The 26,063-nt window shown below is 37.1% G+C and overlaps 1 protein-coding gene across 3 annotated transcripts in view; it reads left to right on the forward strand.

Annotated features, from left to right (window-relative positions):
• FSIP1 (fibrous sheath interacting protein 1) overlaps nucleotides 1-26,063 on the forward strand; it is a 287,135-nt gene that overhangs the window by 21,687 nt on the left and 239,385 nt on the right. For all 3 annotated transcript variants that reach the window (XM_066388521.1, XM_066388520.1, XM_066388524.1), the window contains exons 4-6: nucleotides 8,424-8,578; nucleotides 10,876-10,969; nucleotides 25,350-25,448. In XM_066388521.1, the coding sequence (XP_066244618.1) occupies nucleotides 8,424-8,578; nucleotides 10,876-10,969; nucleotides 25,350-25,448 (348 nt within the window). The remainder of the gene's footprint in view (nucleotides 1-8,423; nucleotides 8,579-10,875; nucleotides 10,970-25,349; nucleotides 25,449-26,063) is intronic.

Raw genomic sequence — 26,063 nt, forward strand, 5'->3', positions numbered from 1 at the left:
CATGCGCCAAATAAACATGTGCTTACGTGTCGAAACTTGTTGTGATAGAAACGGACAGAACTTTCTGGTAGACCTTTATATATATTACTACAAGAATGTTAAAAAGTCTGCTATAAGAAGAGAAAAGTTAAAAAAAAAAAGAAGAGGATTATAGGTTTAAAGAATAAAATGGCAATATATAAGTACATATCAATAATAACCTTATAAAGTGAATTAAATGCTCCAATCAAAAGACATAGGGTAGCTACATGGATAAGAAAACAAGACCTGTATATATGCTGTCTACAAGGGATCCATCTCAGAACAAAAGATACACATAGACTGAAAGTGAAGGGATGGAGAACCATATTCTGTGCAAATGGAAATGAAAAAAGAAAAAGCTGGGGTAGCAATATTTATATCTAACAAAATAGCCTTTAAAACAAAGGCTATAGTAATGGACAAAGAAAGTCACTATATAATGAAAAAGGGACAATGATAAAGAGGTTATAACCATTGTAAATATTTATGCTTCCAATATAGGAGCCCCTAAATATATAAAGCAGATTTTGATGAAGACAAAATTGACCACAATACAATAATATGAGGGGATTTTAATACTCCATTAATATTAATGGATAGATTCTCTAGACAGAAAATCAACAAAGAAACAGTGGCCTTAAATGGCACACTAAGCCCTGGCCGGTTGGCTCAGCGGTAGAGCGTCGGCCTGGAGTGCGGGGGACCCGGGTTCGATTCCCAGCCAGGGCACATAGGAGAAGCGTCCATTTGCTTTTCCACCCCCCACAGCCCCCTCTTTTCCTCTCTGTCTCTCTCTTCCCCTCCCGCAGCCGAGGCTCCATTGGAGCAAAGATGGCCCAGGTGCTGGGGATGGCTCCTTGGCCTCTGCCCCAGGTGCTAAAGTGGCTCTGGTCTCGGCAGACCGACGCCCCGGAGGGGCAGAGCATCGCCCCCTGGTGGGCAGAGCATAGCCCCTGGTGGGCGTGCCGGGTGGATCCCGGTTGGGCGTGTGCGGGAGTCTGTCTGACTGTCTCTCCCTGTTTCCAGCTTCAGAAAAAAAATACAAAAAAAAAAAAAAAAAATGGCACACTAGATCAACTGGATTTAATCGCTATCTTCAGAGCATTTCACCCCAAAGGAGCAGAATATACATTCTTTTTCAAGTGCTCATGGTACATTTTCTAGGATAGACCACATGTTTGGACACAACACAAGTCTCAATAAATTTAAGAAGATTGAAATTATATCAAGCGTTTTTTCTGACCACAATGGTATGAAACTAGAAATCAACCTACAATACAAAAACTGAAAAACATTCAAACACTTGGATGCTAAATAACATGTTATTAAATAACCAATGAGTTAACAAAGAGATCAAGGAAGAAATAAAAAATTTCCTTGAAACAAGTGAAAATGAATTTACAACAACTCAAAATCTATGGGACACAGAGAAAAAAGTCCTGAGAACAAAGTTCATAGCATTACAGGAATACCTTCAGAAGCAAGAAAAAGCTTGAATAAACAATCTAACCCTGCACCTAAAAGGACTAGAAAAAGAACAGCAAGTAAAGCCCAGAGGAAGTAGAATAAAGAAAATAATAAAGATCAGAGTGGAAATAAATGACATAGAGGCTAAAAACAAAAACAAACAACAAAAAAAAGATCAATGAAAACAATAGCTGGTTCTTTAAAAATGTAAACAAGATTGATGAACTTTTAACCAGACTCATCAAGAAAAAAAGAGAGAGGACCCAAATACATAAAATTAGAAATGAGAGAGGAGAACTAACAACTGACATCACAGAAATACAAGGATTGTAAGAAAATACTGTGAAAATCTATATGCCAAAAATTGGACAACCTAACAAAATGGATAAATTCCTAGAAACATACAATCTTCCAAAACTGGATCTCGAAGAATCAGAAAATGTAAACATGCTGATTGCAACAAAGGCATTTGAAACAATTATCGAAAAACTTCCAGCAGCAAAAGTCCTGGACTGGATGGCTCTACAGGTGAATTTTACCAAACATTCAAGGAACTAACACCTATCCTTCTCAAGCTATTCCAAAAAATTCATTTAAAAAATGAGCAGGGCTGCACCAGTCTGCATTCCCACCAGCAGTGCAGGAGGGTTCCCTTTTCTCCACATCCTCACCAGCACTTATTCTGTGTTGTTTTGTTGATGAGCGCCATTCTGACTGGTGTGAGGTGATATCTCACTGTGGTTTTAATTTGCATTTGTCTGATGATTAGTGACATTGAACATTTTTTCATATGCCTAATGGCCATTTGTATGTCCTCTTTGGAGAAATGTCTATTCAATTTCTTTGCCCATTTTTAAATTGGATTGTTTGTCTTCTTGGTGTTGAGATTTACAAGTTCTTTATAAATTTTGGTTATTAACCCCTTATCAGACGTATTGTCAAATATGTTCTCCCATTGTGTAGTTTGTCTTTTTATTCTGTTCTTATTGTCTTTAGCTGTGCAGAAGCTTTTTAGTTTGATATAGTCCCATTTGTTTATCCTGTCTTTTATTTCACTTGCCCATGGAGATAAATTGGCAAATATATTGCTGCAAGAGATGTTAGAGAGCTTACTGCCTATGTTTTCTTCTAAGATGCTTATGGTTTTACAGCTTACATTTAAGTATTTTATCCATTTTGAGTTTATTTTTGTGCATGGTGTAAGTTGGTGGTCTAGTTTCATTTTTTTACAGGTCCAATTTTCCCAACACCATTTGTTGAAGAGGCTGTCTTTACTCCATTGTATGCCCTTACCTCTTTTGTCAAATATCAGTTGTCCGTAGAGCTGAGGGTTTATTTCTGGGTTCTCTGTTCTGTTCCATTGATCTATATGCCTGTTCTTATGCCAGTACCAGGCTGTTTTGAGTACAATGGCCTTGTAGTATAACTTGATATCAGGAAATGTGATACCTCCCACTTTATTCTTCTTTTTTAAGTTTGCTGAGGCTATTCGTCAGCCTCTCTGGAAAACAGTATGGAGATTCCTAAAAAAATTAAAAATTAAACTGCCTTTTGACCCAGCTATCCCACTTTTAGGAATATACCCTAAGAACACCATAGGACTGTTCCGAAAGGAGAAATGCACCCCCATGTTTATAGCAGCATTGTTCACAATAGCGAAGATCTGGAAACAGTCCAAGTGTTTGTCAGTGGACGAGTGAATTAAAAAGCTTTGGTACATATATACTATGGAATACTACTCAGCCATAAGAAATGATGACATCAGATCATTTACAATAACATGGATGGACCTTGATAACATTATACTAGTGAAATAAGTAAATCAGAAAAAACTAAGAACTATGTGAATCCATACATAGATGGGACATAAAATGAGACTCAGGGACATGGACAAGAATGTGATGGTAATGGGGGGTGGAGTAGGGGGGTGGGGATGGGGTGAGGAAGGAGAGAGAGGGGGTAAGGGGCACAAAGAAAACCAGATAGAAGGTGACGGAAGACAATTTGACTTTGGGTGAGGGGTATGCAGCATAATCAAATGTCAAAATAATCTGGAGATGTTTTCTCTGAACATATGTACCCTGATTTATCAATGACACTGTATTAAAATTAATAAAAATAAGATAATAAAATAAAAAATGAGCAGGGAAGACTTCTAAGCTCATTTTATGAGAGAAGCATTATCCTAATTCCAAAATTAAGTAAAGATACTACAAAGAAAAAAAACTACAGGTCAATATCTCTGATGAACATAGATGCTAAAATTCTCAACAAAATATTAGTAAACTGGATCCAGCCATACATTAAAAAGATCATACATCATGATCAAGTGGAATTTATTCTGGCAAAGCAAGGCTGGTACAATATTTATAAATCAATAAACATGATTCATCACATAAACAAAAGGAAGGATAAAAATCACATGATCCTATCAATAGATGAAGAAAGAGCATTTGATAAAATTCAGCACCCATTTATGATCAAAACTCTCAGCAAAGTGGGAATACAGGGAACATACCTCAACATAATAAAGTTCATATGTAACAAAGCAACAGCCAACATCATACTCAATGGGCAAAAATGAAAAGTAATCCCCTTAAGATCAGGAACAAGACAAGGGTGCCTCCTTTACCACTCTTATTCAACATAGTTCTGGAAGTCCTAGCCACAGCAATCAGACAAGAATCAAAAATAAAAGGCATCCAAATTGGAAAGAAGTAAAACTGTCATTATTTACTGATTACATGATACTGTACATAGAAAATCCTAAAGTTTCAGCCAAAAAACTACTGGACCTGATAAATAAATTTGGCAATATGGCAAGATATAAAATTAATATTCAGAAATCAGTTGCATTTTTATTCACCAACAATGAACTATCAAGAAGAGAAATTAAGGAAACAATCCCCTTCACTACTGCAACAAAAAAAGTAAAGTATCTAGGAATAAATTTAACCAAGAAGGTAAAAGACTTGTACTTGGAAAATTATAAGACATTGAAAAAAAGAAATTGAGGAGGATACAAACAAGTGGAAGCATATACTGTGTTCATGGATAGGAAGAATTAACATTAAAATATCCGTACTACCTAAAGCAATCTATAGATTTAGTGCAATTCCTATTAAAATACTAATGGCATACTTTACAGAGCTAGAACAAATATTCTGAAAATTTATACGAAACCAAAAAAGAACCTGAATAGACTCAGCAATCTTGAAAATGAAAAACAAAGTAGGAGGTATCACACCCTGATATCAAGTTATACTACAAGGCCATTGTAATCAAAACAGGTTGGTACTGGCATAAGAGCAGGCATATAGATCAATGGAACAGAACTGAGAACCCAGAAATAAACCCACACCTTTATGGTCAATTAATATTTGACAAAGGATACAAGAGTATACAATGGAGTAAAGACAGTCTCTTTAATAATAAATGCAGTTGGGAAGATGGGACAGGCACAAGCAAAAAAATGAAACTATATTACCGACTTACACCATTTACAAAAAGAAACTCAAAATAGATAAAAGACTTAAATGTAAGTTGCGAAAACATAAAAATCTTGGAAGAAAACATAGGCAGCAGACTCTCCTATATCTCTTGTAGCAATATTTTTGCCCATATATCTCTGCAGGAAAGTGAAATGAAGAACAAAACAAATAAATGGACCTATATAAAACTAAAAAGCTTTTGCACAGTGAAAGACACCATTAACAAAATAAAAAGATAACCTATTCAATGGGAGAACATATTTGCTGATACATCTGATAAAGGATTAATAACCAAATTTATAAAGAACTACTAAAACTCAACACCAGGAAGGCAAACAATCCAATTTAAAAATGGGCAAAGAAATTGAATAGACATTTCTCCAAAGAGGACATACAAATGGCCCTTAGGCATATGAAAAAATGTTCAATGTCACTAATCATCAGACAAATGCAAATTAAAACCACAGTGAGATATCACCTCACACCAGTCAGAATGGTGCTCACAACAAGTCAACAAACAAGTGCTGGTGAGGATGTGGAGAAAAGGGAACCCTCCTGCACTGCTGGTGCGAATGCAGACTGGTGCAGCCACTGTGGAAAACAGTATGGTGTTTCCTCAAAAAGTTAAAAATGGAACTGCCTTATGACCCAGCTATCCCACTTTCAGGAATATATCCCAAGAACACCATATCACTGATTCAAAAGAAGAAATGCACCCCCATGTTTATTGCAGCATTGCTTACAATAGCGAAGATCTGGAAACAACCAAGTGTCCGTCAGTGGACGAGAGGATTAAAAAGCAGTGGTACATATACACAGTGGAATGCTATGTGGCCATGAAAAAGAAGGAAATCTTATCTTTTGCGATGGCATGGATGGACCTGGAAATTGTTATGCTAAGTGAAATAAGCCAGGCAGAGAAGACAAATATCCTATGATGTTATTTATATGTGGAATCTAATGAACACCATAAACTGAAGAACAAAATAGAAACAGAGACAAGGTTACAAGGAACAGATGGACACCTGTCGGACAGAAGGGGGACCAGGGGATAGGATCAAAGAAGGTGAAGGAATTAGCCAAATTTTATATAACATAATAAAACATATTAGCCAATATATATATAACATATAGATACAGATAACAGGGCAGCAGGTCCCAGAGGGAGAGGGGAGATAGAAGTGGGGAGCAGGGGGGAAAAAGGGGTGAATGAAATGGGAATGGAAGGAAACTTTGCATGGGGCATGAGGGCACATTGTGAGGGTGTGAGGGTGTTATATTGAGTGGGGCACTTGAAACCATGTTAACACAATAAATAAAAAAAAAAAATAAAAAGCCTGTTATATAGACCAGCTATGTACATGAAACCTGAGAATACTAAGATTTGCAGGCAGGTATTAGAACTAAAGGCTGTTGCATTTGGAATACATAAGCAATAAGATTTGCAGAGCCTCTGTATTAATATAATCAGAGTTCTTTTTGGATAAGTTTAGCCCCACTTAAAATATTTTATTTTCCTTAAAGAGGAAGTAATATACATTATAGAAAAACATCTTTGGACCCTTTGGATTTTCAAGAGTCACAAAATTTGGCCTTTCTTAGCTAACATAGCATTTCTAACTGTCTAAACTGGGGTAGCTGAGACTAGAATTTGAGCATTTATGCGCATTGCCAGATTTTCATCTTTCGGCATACTTTACAGGGACGTATTGCCTGGTGGTAAAGAGCTTTGGTTCTGGAGTCAGACAGTTCTGAGTGGAAACTGACTCTGCCATATACTAGTTATATCATCTTGATTATATATATTAGTCCCTTACAAATTAACCTTAGTTAATAATTTATAAAATGGGGACAATTGTACCATCCATGGGGTTATGATGAGGGTTAAATGATATAATGCATATAAATAAAGCACTTAACACTGTGTCTATCAGGTGACTCTATAAGTGTTAGCTGCTATTATTAACATCATTAAACATAAGCTAAGACTTGAATGATGAAAATTCTATAGAGTCCCTAATTTCAAATAAGTTACTACTAATTATCTACAATTCAAGAACATTTTTAGGTACAGTACTTCAGGAAAATAGAAGTGGGAGGGGCATAGGTAAAAGGTGTCCAGTTACACGGAGTACTTTTCTGAATTTGTTTCTATATATTCATTGGAACTGTTTCGTGTCACTTATGACATGCTAGATTTTACTGTAGCTATTGTGTACATACTTTCTCTTATAGTTAGTCTGAAGCAGCTTTAGAATAGTGTGTTTGTGTTATTCCTTATGTGTTACTTATGAATATAGAAGCTATTGCAGAATGAAGTAGAAAGAATTTGGTATTTAAAATTATACAAGACCCATTTCTGGGTTCAATGCTATAAGTTATTGGCTATTTGAAAGGACCCAGTGTTATAGTAATATAATATTATAGTAATTAAATATATAGAAATATAGAAAAACATGGAAAATATATAAAAGTAATTAAGATATAATATTAAAATCAATTAAGGAAATTAAATAAAGTTATGCCACCTGGATAGGAATTAATATAGTGTGTACAAATATGATAAATAGACTCTGACTTTTGAGCAGGGCCCAGTTAGTGTGTGTGTGAAGTTATACATAGATATAAGTAAGAACTGGCTTGATGTCATAACTCTGTAAATTAACAGAAACAAGAAGCTTCCCTAGGAACACCTTAAAAGTGGCTTGATGTAACATTTCAGTAGATTAACATAAAAAGGGCTCCCTGTGAGGAACTCCCAAAAAGGTGGTTTGAGGTGATAATCCTGTAGATTGACACCTGTTAGAAGGCGTTGGCCAGAAAAGGTACTAAAGCTAAGGGGCCCCCTGCTACAGTAGTCACCCAGACTCCCAACCTGAACGTGGACTGTCTCCACGCCACTCTGACCAAAGAGCCGAGAGGAGCACACCGATGGGGCCCTCTTAAGCTGTACCCTGGCACACCAAAAGGATTTGTGAGTAGTAAACTGCCTGTCTGATTCTTGCAATTGACTTGTGTGTGGTTGTGTCTTTCCTCCGGTGGCAGCTGGTGTCGGCACTGATAAGTAGAATCCTCATAGCCACCTCAAGAGTAGTCTTGAAGAGTCTGCCAGCCATGCTAATAAGCGGGAGTGTCCCACTGCACAGGAAAGTCGAATCAGGAATGCCTGATCGAGTAGAGCTTGGGCTCTACTGGGACACCCAGTTATCTCAACTGTAAGATAGAGATGCATGTCTATTTCACAGGGTTGTTAGATAATTATATGAAAAAATACAAGTGATAGCACCTTGTAAATCAAGATACTTGATCCCAATGTTAGTTATTACCAGCAGTTAGTTATTACCAATATTTGTCAAATGAAAGAAGAAATAGTAAAACCAAAACAAAACAAAATTTTATGGTTTGCTAAACTTCAGGCTTATCCCTACTTTCAACAAAATATAGATGAACCCGAATTAAAAGAATTAGATTCTCAACTTCAAAATGCTATTCAGAAGATGAAGAGGCTTGATAAAATACTGGTGAAGAAACAATATAGAGAAAAAGAAGTTAAGAAACAAGGTGTAGAAATGAGAAAAAAACTATGGGAAGACCTTAAGGTAAGAATTGTATAACCACATGCTGATATGTAAGAAGCAATTTCCTCTGTGATGAGTAAGAAAAGCATGGATGGTGGTAGTTTTTATTATGTGGTCTTTTTTAATTGATTTATTTTGGTGAGGTGGGTAATGTTTCAGGTACTGCACTGGCACTGACTGGTGTGATTATTCCACAGGGACAACCCACTAGGCCTCTTGAGTGTCAGGCTGGGGCTCCTCCATCTCTAGAATGGAAAGGGTGTGATACCTACTTTCATTAAGTATATATATCCACTTTTTCTTCAGCAAGCTTACATTTTGGAGATAAATCTACATATATACAAAACTTTAACTTCCTGGTTCTCATTATTATTTGAGTAAACTTATTTTTTTAAATGAAGTGAGAGAAAGGGAAACAGAGAGACAGAACCCTGTGTGCACCTCCACCAACAGGGACCCACCCTGCAAGCTCCCTACTGGGGGATGCTTGCTGCCTATCTGGGGTGTTGCTCCATTGCTTGGCAACCGAGATATTTTTAGCACCTGAGGCAGAGGCCTGGATCCATCCTCAGTGCTCTGGGGCCAACTAGGTAGAACCAACTGAGCCATGGCTGTTGGGGGGGGGGGAGAAAAGTAAGGGGAGGGGTGGAGAAGCAGATGGTCGCTTCTCCTGTGTGTCCTGACTGGGAATCAAACCTGGGACATTCACATTTTGGGCTGACGCTCTACCACTGAGCCAACTGGCCAGGGCCTATTTGAGTAAACTTTTGTGAACATGTGTCGTCAAGTGCTGGTCAAGATCTCTTTGGGACACTGCAAAGTGCTTGAAGCATGGGACCATTCTCTGCTTCTGTGTCAATATTGCCTTGGCTTCCCTGGCCCTCTTACTTTCTCTAGTATTGAGGGGTGAGTGTAGACCAGATATTGGCACTGACTTGATGTATAGTTATTGGCTCACACTTGAACTTGGTCCCTCAAAGGAGAGCACTTTTAAGGTGAGGAACATTGTGATAACTGGTTATTTTTGATAAACTCCTCCTTGATCAGTTGACTGACTTCGGAGGAAATTTCCCAGACAATAATATGAGTTAATAACAAAGTATACATATACAACAAAATACTACTCAACAATAAGAAATGACAACAGTGAAATTTACAACATGGATGGACCTTGAGAACATTATACTGAGTGAAATAAGTAAATCAGAAAAAGCAAAGAACTGTATGATTTTACACATAGGTAGTATATAAAACTGAGACTTATGAACATAGATAAAAGCAAAGTGGTTACCAGGTGGAAGGGAATGTGAGGGAATGGGGATGGGGGGAGGGGGAGGCATAGGGTGTAAAGAGGGACAAATATAAGGTGAAAATTAATGGAAAATTGATTTGACTTTGGGTGATGTGTATATAACGCAATGAACAGTTCAAATGCTATAGAAATGTTAACCTGAAACCTATGTACTCTTTTTGATCATTGACACCCTGTTAAAGTTAATTTTCTAAGTAGAATTTAAAAATTAAACAAACAAACACAAACAAACAAAAAACCAAAATGCGGTGCTTTAAACTAGAGAAATGGCCCTGGCCAGTTGGCTCAATGCATAGAGCGTCAGTCCTGTGTGTGGGTGTCCTGGGTTCGATCTCCAGTCAGGACACACATGAGAAGCAACCATCTGCTTCTCTTGCCTGTCCTCTCCCTCTTCTCTCCTTCTTCCCCTCTCACAGCCAATGGCACGGGCGCTGAGGATAGCTCGGTTGATTCAAGCATCTGCCCCAGATGGGGGTTGCTGGGTGGATCCCGGTTGGGGCACATGTAAGAGTCTGTCTCATTATCTCCCCTCCTCTCACTTAAAAAAAAAAAAGAAACTAGATAATTTGTGTAAATTTTAACAGAAAAAAATTAGTCTATCATTTATTCTTGTTGAATCTCAAGGCAAAGTTTTACTTGCTTGGAAATAAGAACTGTTACTGTAAACATAATAAAATGTACTAGTAGTTCTGAAATTGCAATCTGATTATGTACTTTTAGGTTACTCACTAGTTATAGAAATATTAAATAGAAACTTAAGAAACCTTAAGCAAGGTAATTATTATATAATGGTAGACATATATTCCAACTCTATTTGGGAATACTTGTTGACAGAATTTTGTGGTGACAGGAAACATTAATAGATTTCCTGATTTTTAAAGGAATAAAAGTGACCTAAGTCTTCTTTATGTACCCGATTGGAAACATATGTACTATGTTGAAATTTAACAAAATATCAATGTTGCCTTCTTTTCTTATATTTAAATTTTCATTTCTCTTTCATTAGTCTGCAAGAAATAGTGAAGCGTCACCAAGTTATGAGGAAATGGAAAATACAAGAAAGTTTCTAGCTTTGACTGCTGCATCAGAAGAAACTGTAAGTGAGTAAAATTGATTCATTTTATTTTTATCTCAGTGCAGAATATTTGGATTAAGGTAAAATTCCCATTTCAATTATTTTTTCTTTTTCTTTGTTTCACTCTTTTTTAGAGAAAATGATCACATTAGGTAGGATTATATGGAACTACTTTGAGCTTAGGTATGTTTCAGAGTTTCTAAGGGCTTGTATCGGCTCAAGGGTAGGGGAAGAAGAGTGAAAAATTGGGAAATAGACAAAGCATGTCTTTGCCTTTACTTCCTATGTGTCTTAGATGCCTCTGAACACCCATTTTAAGCACATAGCCTCCCAACAGCCTCGGATCTTCCCACGAGGTATCCCAGTCAGGCCTCTGCACTCCTTTCAGAAAAATCGTCCTATTCCCTGTTCTCTCCCAGTCCTGCTTTTCTGAGACCAGCCAGCTAGTTTTGCACATATGTTTCTTCTTCCCCTCTTGTGTGTAAGTATATTTGTGATTCCTATCCTCCTCCTCGTTATCTTTTTTCTTCTTATACAGAATTATTATACAGTCATGTAACTTATTTAACCTACTTATGTAGTGATGAAAATTTAGGGATTGGTAAGCAATTGGTATTTTTTGACAGAACACTTACATCACATAACCTACATCACAGAAGTGGTCATCTAGTATTGCTTGGGCAATAGACTGGCTACAAGCAAGGGATTCTGATTTCTCGGAGAATCCTAGACTCCACTTGTCTTTTACAAACTGAATGTCTCACATTTTAGAATCTCAAGAACCTGACCTAGGCTACTGTAACTCTTTAGCATGAGCTTTGATGTGGATGAAATTCCTTCACGTTTGTTTCTTACCAGACTCAGCACTGAGAGCTCAGAATCTGCTTGGGTTTGTCTCCGTGCAGAGAGAATGATGCTGGCCAGTTTCTGCACATAGCCAGCTCAGTACTGTCCCTCCACAGTTCACGTCCACCTGGAACCTCAGAATGTGGCCTTATTTTCAAATAGGATCTCTGCACATGTAGTTAGTTTAGATGAGGTCATATGAAATTAGAGAGAGTTCTAAATTCAATAATTGTGTCCTTCTAAGAAGAGAAGACTAATAGAAACACAGAGACACAATGACAGGGAAGAAGGCCGTGTGAGGATAGAGGCAGAGGTTAGAATAATGTACCGTAGCAACAACCCAAGGATCACCGAGGATTCTGGAGCCACCAGAAGCTAGGAAGAGATGTCTCTCTCCCTCTTCCTCTCTCTCTTACTCTCTCAAACCAATAAAAAAATATTTAAAACCCAAAGAGATAGGATTAACTTTAGACTACATTATTAGCTTAATTACACACTTAAAAAATATTTTTAACATGTGTAACAATATATCATAATTATAACCTTATTCCAAAAGAGTAAACTTTTGGAATCTTTGGTTTAAGAAGGTATATTAGCAGAGTGAAAAAAATGAATATAAATTCAAGAGTCCAATTTGACCACATAGCACTGATTTTTGTAAGTCTCATATTCCTACTATTACAACACAGCAGCATTTTATAAAGTGGTGTGAAACTGCTTATATCATTGAGATTATTTTGTTTCCCATGTCATTCACTGAACTTTGATTACTCATTTTAATTAAAATATAAAAAATGAATAATTAAAAATTATTTTTATCAAGCATATATACAGCCATAAATTTTAAAGTAAAATGTTCCTAATAAGGCTTATTATGATAACAGAAATCTTATGCTGTTTCCCTCCATGAAAGTTTTTTGTACCAGTAAAGCACAAATTCCTTATAAATTGTCCAGTAGATGGCAGCATCTAGTTAATATATGTACTTGAAAAAAGTCTTGAAGATGTTAGAGCAGGGGTCCCCAAAGTTTTTACACAGGGGGCCAGTTCACTGTCTCTCAGACCGTTGGAGGGCCGGACTATAAAAAAAAACTATGAACAAATCCCTGTGCACACTGCACATATCTTATTTTAAAGTAAAAAAACAAAACGGGAACAAATACAATATTTAAAATAAAGAACTAGTAAATTTAAATCAACAAACTGACCAGTATTTCAATGGGAACTATGCTCCTCTCACTGACCACCAATGAAAGAGGTGCCCCTTCTGGAAGTGTGGCGGGGGCCGGATAAATGGCCTCAGGGGGCCGCATGTGGCCTGCGGGCCGTAGTTTGGGGACCCCTGTGTTAGAGCCAGATGTATTTGGACTTGAACTTTAAACACACGTGTAAAACATACCCAAACCTACTTTCTACTTTTATTCTTACTTTTTACCTTTAAAAAGGGGGAGAAATTCTTAGGATGATTATTCTTTCTCTCCCACTCATTTCTTTACTTTTTAAGAATAACTTGACAAACTTTGGGCTGATATCAGAATGTCAACTTCCAACCTGTTTTCCAGCTCCTCAAACAGAAAATGCATCCTAGTCCCCTTCTCACATCACAAATAAACAATATCAAAGAAAAAAAAGATAGAAAAGAAAAGGTGTTTGTTGTTGAGTTGTTACTTAGTTTTCCTGTAGGTACTATACACAAATGAAGCCTTGATGCCAAGAGAGAGATAAAAGCCATATTAAATTGATTTTGACCACATTTTGACTTTATAGCCCAGAGTTGATAAGGTCAGGTTTATTGAAATTTTGGAGTAGACAGTAATTGCGCTTGCTAGAGATCTTGGCAATATTTTAAGTCTATACCAGTACATTTTTGAGGGATCACTTTTTAGTTTTTCTAGAGAATGTTGTGAAAATCAAAACTCTTTACTATACCAGAAGCTATCTTTAGTTTTTAGCATTTATCTGATGATAGATAGAATTCAGTACTCTCTGAGACAGACACATCAGTGATAGGGTTGTTTGTTATTGGTGTTTTCATAGAGATTATTTCTTTTTGCCTTTGTCACATTTGCCTCTTTTGTTTCTAGCTCTAAATTTATAAGTGTGTATAAGCAGACAGCAACAATGTATATATTAATCATGCCTCTCAGGATCTGTGAACACTTCTTTAGAAGTGCTTTTCTGTGAAATTCAGGTATATGATACTTCTGCTTTTGAATGTTAAGATTAAATATTCCAAGAAGAAATTTCTTTCTGTTCTGATTTGCAGAGGACCGAGGGAGGAAATAAAATAACTACGCTAACTGGTACAGCTAAGGAATTGCAGTGTTTAACCTCTTGGATTCTCAGTATTGCCTGGCAGTTTTGTTTGCAGCCTCCAAAGTGGCTCTTCCAGTAGTGACTATGCATTGAACCACCTGTTCTCTCCTGCAGGTTCTTCACTCTGGCAGTCTTACTGTCCAGAGGAAATGTATCAACTGGGTGGAAATTTTTCCTTATTCTTTCTTCCTGTCTCCAAACTGCACTCTGATTGTGCTCCTCCATCCCCCTTTACTCCTACTTTAATTTGAGGGAAGGTGAGCTTCTAGAAGGCCAAAGTCAGTAACATCTCATGCCTTTCATCCATCCTGCTCTGACTCTGGACCCATCAATCATTCTCTCCCTCACCTAGAGTTTCACCCTCTCTCTTTTCTGGCTTCTTCCCTTCAGTTCTCCATGCTTAAATATTCTGGTCTTAAAACGGAATCAAAGAGCCTTCAAACCAACCAAACATACATATAAAACCTCTTCCCTCAGTTCTTCACCCTACTTCTAAACAGAAGCCATTCAATTTTCCTCTTTTCCTTAAAGGTTGGACTTCTCCAAAGTATCGTCCACACTTACTTGTGCTACCTGGTCAAAATCCAACTTCTTAATTCCTCAGTAGTATGTATATTCTCCTATACTTCATCAGTAGTCTTCCTAAATTCTTAATCTGGTGACATACTTCCAATTTCTAACTTACTCGACAGCTCTTTAGCATCTGACACAGTTGACCACTCATAGAACAGTAGCATTTTTGCTGGATTCATTGTTCCCTGCTACCATGTTTCTCTGAAAATAAAACATCCCCTGAAAATAAGCCCTAGTGCATCTTTAGGAGCAAAAGTTAATATAAGACACTGTCTTATTTTCAGGGAAATGGGGTAGATTGTTGTACATGGAAATAGAGTCACAAGAAATTCTTGATGGACTTCAGAGTTTGGCTGGTTATGCTGTTGTTTGTGATGACATGACTACAGTATATTAATAAATGTTGATTTTTTTGTTCAACAATAAATGTGAATTCTTGTTCATGGAAAAATAAGACATCCCCTGAAAATAAGATCTAGCGCATCTTTAGAAGCAAAAATCAATATAAGACACTGTCTTATTTTCGGGGAAACACTGTAGTTCTCTCCGCACCCCCCCCCCCCCGTCTTTACTTCTCATTGTGGAAACCTAATCCTCCTTTCGTATGTTTTCTCTATCTTGGTTAATGGTTTCACCATATATCCAGTCTTTGTGATGGTCAATTTGTCAACTTGACTGGGTTACAGGATGCCCGGATAGATGTCTGGTAGGCATTATTTCTGGGTGCTTCTACGGGGATGTTTCTGGAAGAAACTATAATAAAGTTTTTCTTACGTGAAAAACTTATTTAATGTGTTAAATTAATAGATTTAAATACTAAGTGTTTTATTCCTTTATTCAGGATTATTCTTTGAATTCAGTACCAAATTTGAATGGCTGAATTTATTCAGAATAATTTTTGCATCTATATTTATAAGTGAGATAAGCTCTGTGTGTGTGTGAGCGAGAGAGAGAAAGAGAGAGAGAGAGAAGGAGAGAGAGAAAAAAAAGAGAGAGAGAAAGAGAAAGAAAGAGAAAGAGAGAGAGAAAGAGAGATAAAGAGAGAGAAAGAGAGAGAAAGAGAGAGAGAAAGAGAGATAAAGAGAGAGAGAAAGAGAAAGAGAGAGAGAGAAGGAGAGAGAGAAAAAAGAGAGAGAGAGAGAAAGAGAAAGAAAGAGAAAGAGAGAGAGAAAGAGGGAGAAAGAGAGAAAAAGAGAAAGAGAAAGAGAGAGAGAGAAAGAGAGAGAGACTGTGTTTCCCATGTACATGTCCATGGTAGTGGTGGGGGATGCGTGTGTGTGTGCTCTATCAGGCTGTGTTAACTTCATAGAATGAATGGGACTGGCTGGCCATTTTCTATGATTTGAAATAGTTTATATAACATGGGGATTATCTGTTCCCTAAAAATTTGAAAGATTTCACTGGAAGAACCATCTGGTTCAAATCATTTCTTGGGGTTTATTCTCTGACTCTTGGTTCAGCTTCTTTCATATTTACTCTTATATTTCAGTTTACTAGCCCCTCTCTGGAGTCAATTTTGGCAATACAGCCACTTCACTGAGATGTTAAAGTATCCATTTTATCAAGATTTTAAGTTTTACTAACATAAAATTTCATATAATATTTAAAAATAATAATTCTCCTTATTGTTTATATGCCCTATTTCTTATTTCTACTATTGTTCATGTTTTCCTTCTATTTTTAATCTAGAAATTTTTAAACTTAATTTTTTATGCATAATTTTAGATTTACAGAAAAATTTTGAAGATAGTACAGAGATTTCCCATATACCTGCAACCAGTTTTTGCTATTACTAATGGTACATTAATAACAACTAATGAACCAATATTGCTAAATTATTAACTAAAATCTATAACTTTTTTCAGAAATTTAGTATCTACCTAATGTTCTTTTTCTGTTCCAGGATCTCATCCAGGATCGCATATTACATTTGGTCCTCATGTCTCCGTAGGCTTCTCTTAGCTGTATACTTTCTCAGACTTTGCTTGTTTTTGATGAGCATGGCAGTTTTAAGGAATGCTGGACAGGTATTTTGTAGAATTTCCAGCAATTGGGATTTAAGTCATGTTTTTCTCATGATTTGACTATGGTTGTACATTCTTGGAAGACCACAGAGTGAAAGTGCCTTTCCATGATATCATCACATTATCCTACCAACGTAATTTATCACTGTTGATGTTAACTGTGATCACCAGGCTGAGGAAGTGTTGTCAGATTTCTCCCCTGTGAAGTTCCTCTGCTTTTTACTCCTTTCCCATACTGTCTTCTTCGGAAGGAACTAACCATGCGCAGACCATACTTAAGGAGTAGGGAGTTAAGCTTTAACTTCTTGAAGGCAGACTATTTACATATATCATTCTGGTTTATTGTGCATGGGGAATTTTTCTATTCTCCCTGTTTATTATTTATGTCAGGATAGACTTATGGATATTTATTATATACATACTTTGCATACAATCCAATAACACTTTACTTTGCTGCTCAAATTTTTCCAGCTTTGGCTATTGGGAGCTTTTTCAGTTGGCTCTGGTGTCCCTTTGACATTCTTCCATCATTGTGAAGTTTGTTTTGTTGTGGTTGTTGAGCACATTCTTCCTTTTTTGCATTACAAGGCGCTCCAGACTCATCTTCTGTATATCCCACCTGAGTCCTAGATTCAGTCATTTTTTCCAAGGGACCCTGGTTCCTACGATTGGAGAATATTAAAAATCAAGATTTGGATGTTAGGTGTGCTTGTTACTACTGGGGAGCTGTTGATTTAGGCCCTCTGAGAAAGGACATATTTGTGTGTATACTAATCTGTTATGCACATATCTATAATATTTCTATGTGGAACTATCTGTATCTATAACAAGATAAAAATGAGTTCATACTGATGTCTCTGACTTTATTACCGCATGGGTCAATCTAGCCTTTCTCCCTTGTTCTTCTGTAACCTTCACTCCAACAGTGAGAAACCTGGCTGTCATCACGGCCATATATTTACTTAATTATTCAATTCTACCATTTATGTTTAATGAATCAAAATTGTTATGTGTACCCCCATAGGACATAACTTAATCAACAGGAGTACAATGCTCATGTGCAGTTGCCTTTAGTCTTTCTCTATGTATTTCCAGAGTTACTTGAGGTAAGCATGTTTTTATTCCACCCCATTAGTGAAATTGTTTCATATATGTGTAACACAGGTTGTTTTGAGCATTCTGTATCCCATCTGGAATTCTATGACATCCTAAATAGTTTATTGCAAATTTGCATATGTTAAGGTTCGCTCTGTGTGCTGTGAAGTTACAGGTTTTCAAAAAATTCATAGTGTCAAATTACAGTATCAGGCAGCATTCCCTGTGTGAATTTTATTTTATTTTTTAATTATTTTTATTTTTTGTATTTTTCTGAAGCTGGAAACGGGGAGAGACAGTCAGACAGACTCCCGCATACGCCCTGACCGGGATCCACCCGGCACGCCCACCAGGGGCGATGCTCTGCCCCCTCCGGGGCGTGGCTCTGCCGGACCAGAGCCACTCTAGCGCCTGGGGCAGAGGCCAAGGAGCCATCCCCAGCGCCCGGGCCATCTTTGCTCCAATTCAATGGAGCCTTGGCTGCGGGAGGGGAAGAGAGAGACAGAGAGGAAGGGGGGGGGGAGAAGCAAATGGGCGCTTCTCCTATGTGCCCTGGCCGGGAATCGAACCCAGGTCCCCCGCACACCAGGCTGACGCTCTACCGCTGAGCCAACCGGCCAGGGCCCCCTGTGTGAATTTTAGTCAGCTTTTCCTTCTTTCCCAAAAACCCATAGCCACCACTGATTCTATTGCTGTCTCTATTTTGCCTTGTCCAAATGTTTTATAATTGGAATCATACAGTATGTGGTTTTTACAGACTTTTTTTTTTTGCCCTCCACTTAGCAATATTCACTTAAGATTCATCCATGTCTTTCTGTGGTTTGCAAGCTGTTTTTTTTTTGTCTTGGAATAACATTTCCTTCTATGAATATGCCATGGTTTATTTCTTCACCTATTGAAAGATAATCTTGACTGCTCCCATTTTTTTATGATTATGAATAAAAGCTACTTTAAACATTCTGTGCAGATTTTTCTATAGACATAAAATGTTGGTTTATTTAGGGTAAATATATAGGACCAGGACTGTTGGGTCATATGGTAAGATGAACTTTGTAAGAAACTGCCTATGTTCCAAATGGCTATACCATTTTGCATTTTGATCAGCAAAGAATTAGAATTCCTGTTGCTCTGCATCCTTTCCAGCAATTGGTATTTTAGTTTTTTGGATTATAGTCATTTTAATTAGGTATAGAATGTTGTTTCATTCTGTCTTTGCAGAGCAGAAGTTTTTAATTTTAATAAAGTTCAATTTATAATTTTTAATTTCATTGGTCATGCTTTTGGTATTGGATATAAACACTTATTACCATGCCTAAGGTCACCTAAATTTTTCTCCTACATTTTATTTTAGATGTTTTATAATTTTTTATTTTACATTTAAGTTTATAATCCAGTTTGAGCTAATTTATGTGAAAAGTATAAGGTCTGTGTCTAGGTCCTTTTTTTACGTATGGACATCCTGTTGTTCTAGCACCATTTATTTGTTGAAAGAGGTATTCCTTTCTCCATTGAAGTAATTGCCTTGGCTTTGTTGTTAATGGCCAGTTGACTATATTTTTGAGGGTCTATTTCTGAACCCTCTATTCTATTGCAGTGACCCATCTATCTGTTCTTTCACTAGTACCGTGCTATCTTGATTACAATTAGTGTTTTCTCTTTTTAAAAGTATAGTTGCAGATTTTTCTTTTTATACCTATAAGAACCAGTTTTGAATTTCTTTGCTAATTGTTATTCTTATCTCTTATCATTTTTTTCATGAACTTGTTTTTTGTTTGCTTTTTTTTTCCAGAGAGATAGAGACAGGAAGGAAGGGGAAGAGGAGAAAGATGAGAAGCATCAGCCTGTAGCTGCTTTTGCTTTAGTTTTCATTGATTGCTTCTTATATGTGACTTGGCCAGTCACTCAAGCTGAACCAGTGATCTCTGGTCAAGCCAGTGACCTTGGGTTCAAGCCAGTGATCTTGGGTTCAAGCCGGTGACCTTTGGGCTCAAGCCAGTGACCTTGGGATCATGTGGATGATCCCACACTCTAGCTGGCAACCCTGTGCTCAAGCTGGTGAGCCCACACTTAAGCTGGAGAACTCAGTGTTTCAATCTGGGACCCTCAGTATCTGGGGCCGATTCTCAGTCTACTGCACCATCACTGGTCAAGTGTGAACTTATTTTTTTATTGTTTTTCCCAGCTTCTTCCATTGAGTTAGTTAAGCTTATTTTATTTTCTCTTCAAATATCTTATTCTGCTAGGGCGGCCATAAAGAAATACCCCAGGCTGGGTTGCTTAAATAGCAGAAATTTATTTTCTCACAGTTCTGGAGGCTAGATGTCCAAGTTTAAGGTGCTGGGAAATTTGTTTTTTGGTAAGGTCTCTTTTCCTGGCTTGCAGATAGCCACTTTTTCACTGTGTCTTTATATGACCTTTTCTTTGTGCACAAGGGGTAGGAGAGAGGGGTGAATATATCTCTGCTGTCTTTTTCTCTTCTTATAATGCGCCAGTTCTATTGGATTAGGATCCTGCCTAGTGACCTCATTTAATTTAAAAAATATTTATTTGTGAGTTCCATCCAGATTTATTTTATTTTATTTTTTGAGAGAGAGAGAGAGATGAGAAGCAACAACTTGTAGCCACTTCATTTTAGTTGTTCATTGATTGCTTCTCATACGTGCCTTCATGGCGGGGCTGCAGCTGAGCCAGTGATCCCTTACTCAAGCCAGCAACCTTGAGTTTCAAGCCAGTGACCTTGGGATCATGTCTATGATTTCACACTCAAGCCATGGACCTCGGGGTTTTCAACCTGGGGACCTCAGCATCCTGGGTTGATGTTTCATCCACTGCTTTTCCACTTGTCAGGCCCTCATTTAATTTTAATTACTTCAAAGGCCCTGTCTTGAACTATAGCCACATAGGAGGTTAGGGCTTTGACGCATCAATTTTTGTAGAATACAGTTCAGCCCATAACAATATGACAAAATCATCATTGCTATAAATTTGTTTCTGAATGTAGCTTTATCTCTATACTATATTCTTTGGTGTGTGGTATCATCATTATTCTCTGTAAGTTGTTACTGTATTCTTATTTCCTCATTGATCTCATAGTTAGTTAGAAAATGATGGTTCTTTCCTTTGTTCTACAGAATTTTCATAAACTCTATAGTTTAAAAGCCAATATAAAAATTTATAATATTGAGGTTATTGTCTTGATATTTTGAATTTATTGAAAAAATTTTTTTGTCTAATAGAGTTCTCAATTGTAGGGGTCAGTTGAATGCGTTCATTTTTGGTTGGCATAATGATGTGGTGAGGAAGGGCTAGTTCTCATTCATACAGGCAAGCCAGAACATCTGAATCTCTTCCAGGCCACAGGCCGGCCATGAGGAATTGCAGGGTTTGTGTGTATTTGTGTGTGGTGTGTGAATGAGAGAGTGAGTATTTCAGGCCCTGTCTCCCCTAACTTTGCCATACTGCCGTTGCTGCTTTGCTGCTGTTATGGGTAGTTTGAGCGTTTGTGTGGAGTCTCCGCCCAGAGCCCCAGGTGTTCAGTGAGGCAGAGCCCTGGCAGCTCTGGGTTTTCCCATTCTCTTTGGGGAACTCTGTCCAACTCCAAGGTCACCTCCAAAAGAATGTGTACCAGGTAGCAGCCTCACGCTTGTGTCACTTTGTCTACTCTCAACTCATTCCCTTTTAGGTGTTTCCCCTTTGTCTAGAATGGGCTTTAATTTCTTCCCTAGGTGGTAGCAAACAGCTTACATTATATCCTTCAATCTTCCTCTTTCAAGACTCATTAAAAATGGTGTCAGTCCTTCAAGTTCTGCTCTTAATCTCTGAGGAGAGATTTTGTTTTTCCAAGATAAATGTTTGTAGTGAGGAATGTAAAAATATTTCCTATTAACTTCTGTTTTGATGTAATTTGAGAACTAAAGTCTCAAAACAAGCACAAAGAATTCTGAAATACTCTTAACCCAGGTTCTCCAAGTGTTAACATTTTACCGTATCCTCCTTTGCTCTCCCTGTCTTTATACCTATACCTATACCTATATCTATACCTATACCTATACCTATACCTATACCTATACCAATACCTATACCTACACCTATACTTATACCTATACCTACACCTACACCTATACCTATACCTATACCTACACCTATACCTATACCTATACCTACACCTACACCTATACCTACACCTACACCTATACCTATATCTATACCTATACCTATACCTATACCTATACCTACACCTATACCTACACCTATACCTATACCTATACCTATACCTATACCTACACTTATACCTACACCTATACCTATACCTATACCTATACCAATACCTATACCTACACCTATACCTATACCTATACCTACACCTACACCTATACCTATACCTACACCTACACCTATATCTATACCTACACCTACACCTACACCTATACCTATACCTATACCTATACCTATACCTATACCTATACCTACACCTATACCTATACCTATACCTATACCTACACCTACACCTATACCTATACCTATACATACATATACATGTGCGTATACATATATATATAATTTACACACAAATGAGGAAATTAACATTGATATAATACTCTTATCCTATCTACAGGTTTTATTCATATATTGCCAATTGTTCCACTAATATCCTTCATAGGCAAAGTAAATCCCAGATTATGTATTGCATTGAGTTGTCATATCTTTTTAGTTATTCTGTGTGTTTTATGACATCGGCAGTTTTGAAGACAATAGGGCTGTTATTTTGTAGACTGCTCCTCAGTTTCAGTTTGTTTTTTTCTATACTGTTGGGTTCAGGTTATGCATTTTTGATAGGAATCCCACAGAAGTGATACTGTGTCCTTCTCAGTGGGTCTCTCAGGAAGCACATGATGAAGATTGTCCCATTAATGGTGATATTAACTTTGATAATTAGGTTAAGTGTGTGTCAGACTTCTCCATTGTAGTTACTAGTTTTCCTTTTGTGCTAAGTAGGTTACCACATGAAGAGGTACTCTGAGGCTGTTCTGTATTCTTCAAACTTCTAACCACTAGTTTTATCATCCATTGATGATTCTAACCTGGATCAGTTATTATTATGATGGTTAAAAAATGGTTATTTTCTAAATCTATCATTTCTTCTACATTAATTAGTTTCTTTTCCTTTCCTTTCTTTCTTTCTTTTTAAACTAGAAGAACTTTCTAAAAGAAGACTTTTGGAATTCAGAAAATGCTATATTTTTCTTCTCAAGGAGTTAAATTCCTACATTGAGTGCTTGACTTTCAAAACTTTTGACTTTTAACTCCAAAGCTGAGCTCTGAGGCCTTTGTTTTAGGCTGTCCCCACCTTCTGTCTGAAGCATGATAATGCAGAGACTATGGGTGAAGAACCGTAAGAAAAAGAAAAAGCCCCTAGGTTTAAAATCTTCAAATAGCATCTTGCTATAATGGTTTTTAATATTGCAAGTTTTTTTTATTTTTGTGGTTTTATAGGTGCTTTACTGTATAATTGAGTGAAACTGTGATTAAAAAGGAGCTGTGGGATAAGATATAAATGTACAGTATTACATCTGACCAGGCAGTGGAACAGCGGATAGACCACTGGCCTGGGACGCTGAAGTCCCAGGTTCAAAACCCAGAGGTCTCCAGCTTAAGTACGGGCTCAGCTGGCTTGAGCATGGGATCATAGAAATGACTGTATGGTCGCTGGCTTGAGCCCAAAGATCACTGGCTTGAAGCCCAAGGTCACTGGCTTGTGTCCAAGGTCGCTGTCTTGAGCAAGGGGTCACTGGGTCAGCTGGAGCCCCCAGGTCAAGCCACATATGAGAAAGCAATCAATGAACAATAAGGTGCCGCAACTATGAGTTGATGCCTCTCATCTCTTTCCCTTCCTGTCTGTCTGTCTCTCTCTCTCTTTAGCTAAAATAAATAAATAAATAAATGTAATACCATTTAAGTATATGAGGTAACTTAAACCCATCATAAAATGGTGCAAAATTGCTGACTTGTTGAGTATGCTTTAAGGAATATTTAAGATCCTTAATAATAGTGATTACAAAAATACTAAAGTTTGACAAAATTGAAACAGACTTACAAATACAGAGAACAAACTGTTGGAGGCCAGAGGGGAGGGATAGAGGCCAGGGGATGGGGTGAAATAGGTGATGAGATTAAGCAGTACTAATTAGTAGTTACAAAATAGGCAGGGGGATGTAAGCACAGCATAAGGACTATAGTTAACAGTATTGTAATAACTCTCTATGGTGCCAGGTGGGCACTTGATATCAGAGGGAGCACTTTGTAACCTATATGAGTGTCTATTCACTGTGCATATACCTAAAGCTAATAAAGAATAGTGTTGAATGCAAACTGTAATAGAAAAGTGAGGTAATTAAAAATTATATACAAAAAAGTTAAAGTTTGAAAAGAATTTTAAACCCTTTTGTATTTTAAATAGCTTACCCCTTTCCCTCCAAGGCCTATATCATTGTTTTGGTAGACTAATTCATCAAAGGTTATATAAGGATTAAAGCTGTAATGTAATCTCAATGATGCAACATTATTATGAATTTCAAATTAGCAAATTGAAATCGGTATATTTGTTTCTATTATCCAAAATTGTATATTTTGAATTTGGTGATTTGGTGATGTTTGCGTGTTGGGGTGCTGCTCTTTTTGCATGCATCCTCTCAGAGGGGTGCTTGAACCAGATCTGTCTCAGAGATAGGTGGTGGATCCTATACTATCTTCCAGACTTGTGCGTTCTGAAGCATAAACATTTCTATGCCACAGGATGGCGGGTTCTCTCACGTTAAGGCATAGAGAGAGACTTAAAAAAGGCATTACTTATTTAGGTTAGCAATTTCTTGCAAATATGCAGGGTCTAAGTTAGCTAGAAGGAGAACATAAATTACATTAGTACAAGAAAGTTGAAAACACAATGTCCTAATTTCTTAGCCCAAGAGAATAAATCACACACCTTTGAATATGTTAAAAACCACTGAATTTAATATTTTAAAGAGTGAATTTCATGGTATTTAAACATCTCAATAAAAGTATTATATTAAAAAATCACAAGAGAATCAAGCTAATTGCTAAGAGTCTCCCAGGTTTTCTCTTTCATGAACAGTCTTTTATGTTAATGACTGACCATATATTTGAAATCTTCACCTTGGTAATCTAAAATAACAAAGAAAAACACAATTAAAGTTAGTGTGCGTAACCTCTGTAGTATGAATGTTGGAATTTGGCTGCATTATCTTCAAAGAATTAATGTGACATTTTAGCACACCCTTGCCCACTCCCTGTGCACAGACATTCTGGGAAATGCTATTCCACTATCTTGATTTCTGCTCTTTCAGTGGCTCATATGTACAAAGGTGATTGTCATTTCTATCTGGAAATGACATTGTTTTAAGAAGTGTGTATGTAGAGGGGACTGAGGACTATTGCAAGGAATATTAGAGGTTATGTTTTTCTTTAAACTGTTCATGTACACAATTCCTTATTTACTTCTTGTCTATTAAACAAGTGATTTTTAAAAATCAATAGGTCCTTCTTGCTATGAGCATGAAGACACCTTTCCCTCAGTGTTTCATACTCAGCTCCCTCCAGAAGAATATGAAAACTGTATACAGAATGTCAACCAAGGTATGTTTTAATTTGTGTGATTGTTTTCCATATTGTCACAAGAAAATGCTAGCTGTATACAGAAATAGTCTTTGATGAAATGATTTGATGTGGATGGAAGTAGATGAGGTTCTAGATGAACAAGATTGGTCATGAATTAATCATTGTTGAAGTCAGTTGTTAGGATTTATTATGCCATTCTTTCTATTTTGGGAGATGTTTGAAATTTTATATAAAAAAAGTTAAAGGAGAGCTGGCTACAAATAAGGAAAACCTAGCTTAAGCAAAAAAGAAAATGTATGGAAATAATCCTGGTGGTAGACAGCTCTTTGATTCCCAAGAGCATATTTGGTGGATAGTCATTGAGAAGGAGACTGTTCTAAAATCTTAGTGACCAACTGATCCAACCTAGGTTTGGTGCTACCCCTGGTCCAACCAACTCCTCCAACCCAGCTTGGATTGGAGTCACTATAGGAACATGTCAGCTTCTACCATGGATCACCACCGGATGGAGAGGAGCAGAGGACATTTCTAGGGAGACAGTTCTGACCAGACAGTACAATGTTTTGTCCTTTAATTTATTAAAATATTTTAAAGAAACTCTTATGAATGTAGACATGGATGCATTTGAGTTAT

The sequence above is a fragment of the Saccopteryx leptura genome, chromosome 6, assembly GCF_036850995.1.
Source record: "Saccopteryx leptura isolate mSacLep1 chromosome 6, mSacLep1_pri_phased_curated, whole genome shotgun sequence".
NCBI lineage: Eukaryota > Metazoa > Chordata > Mammalia > Chiroptera > Emballonuridae > Saccopteryx > Saccopteryx leptura.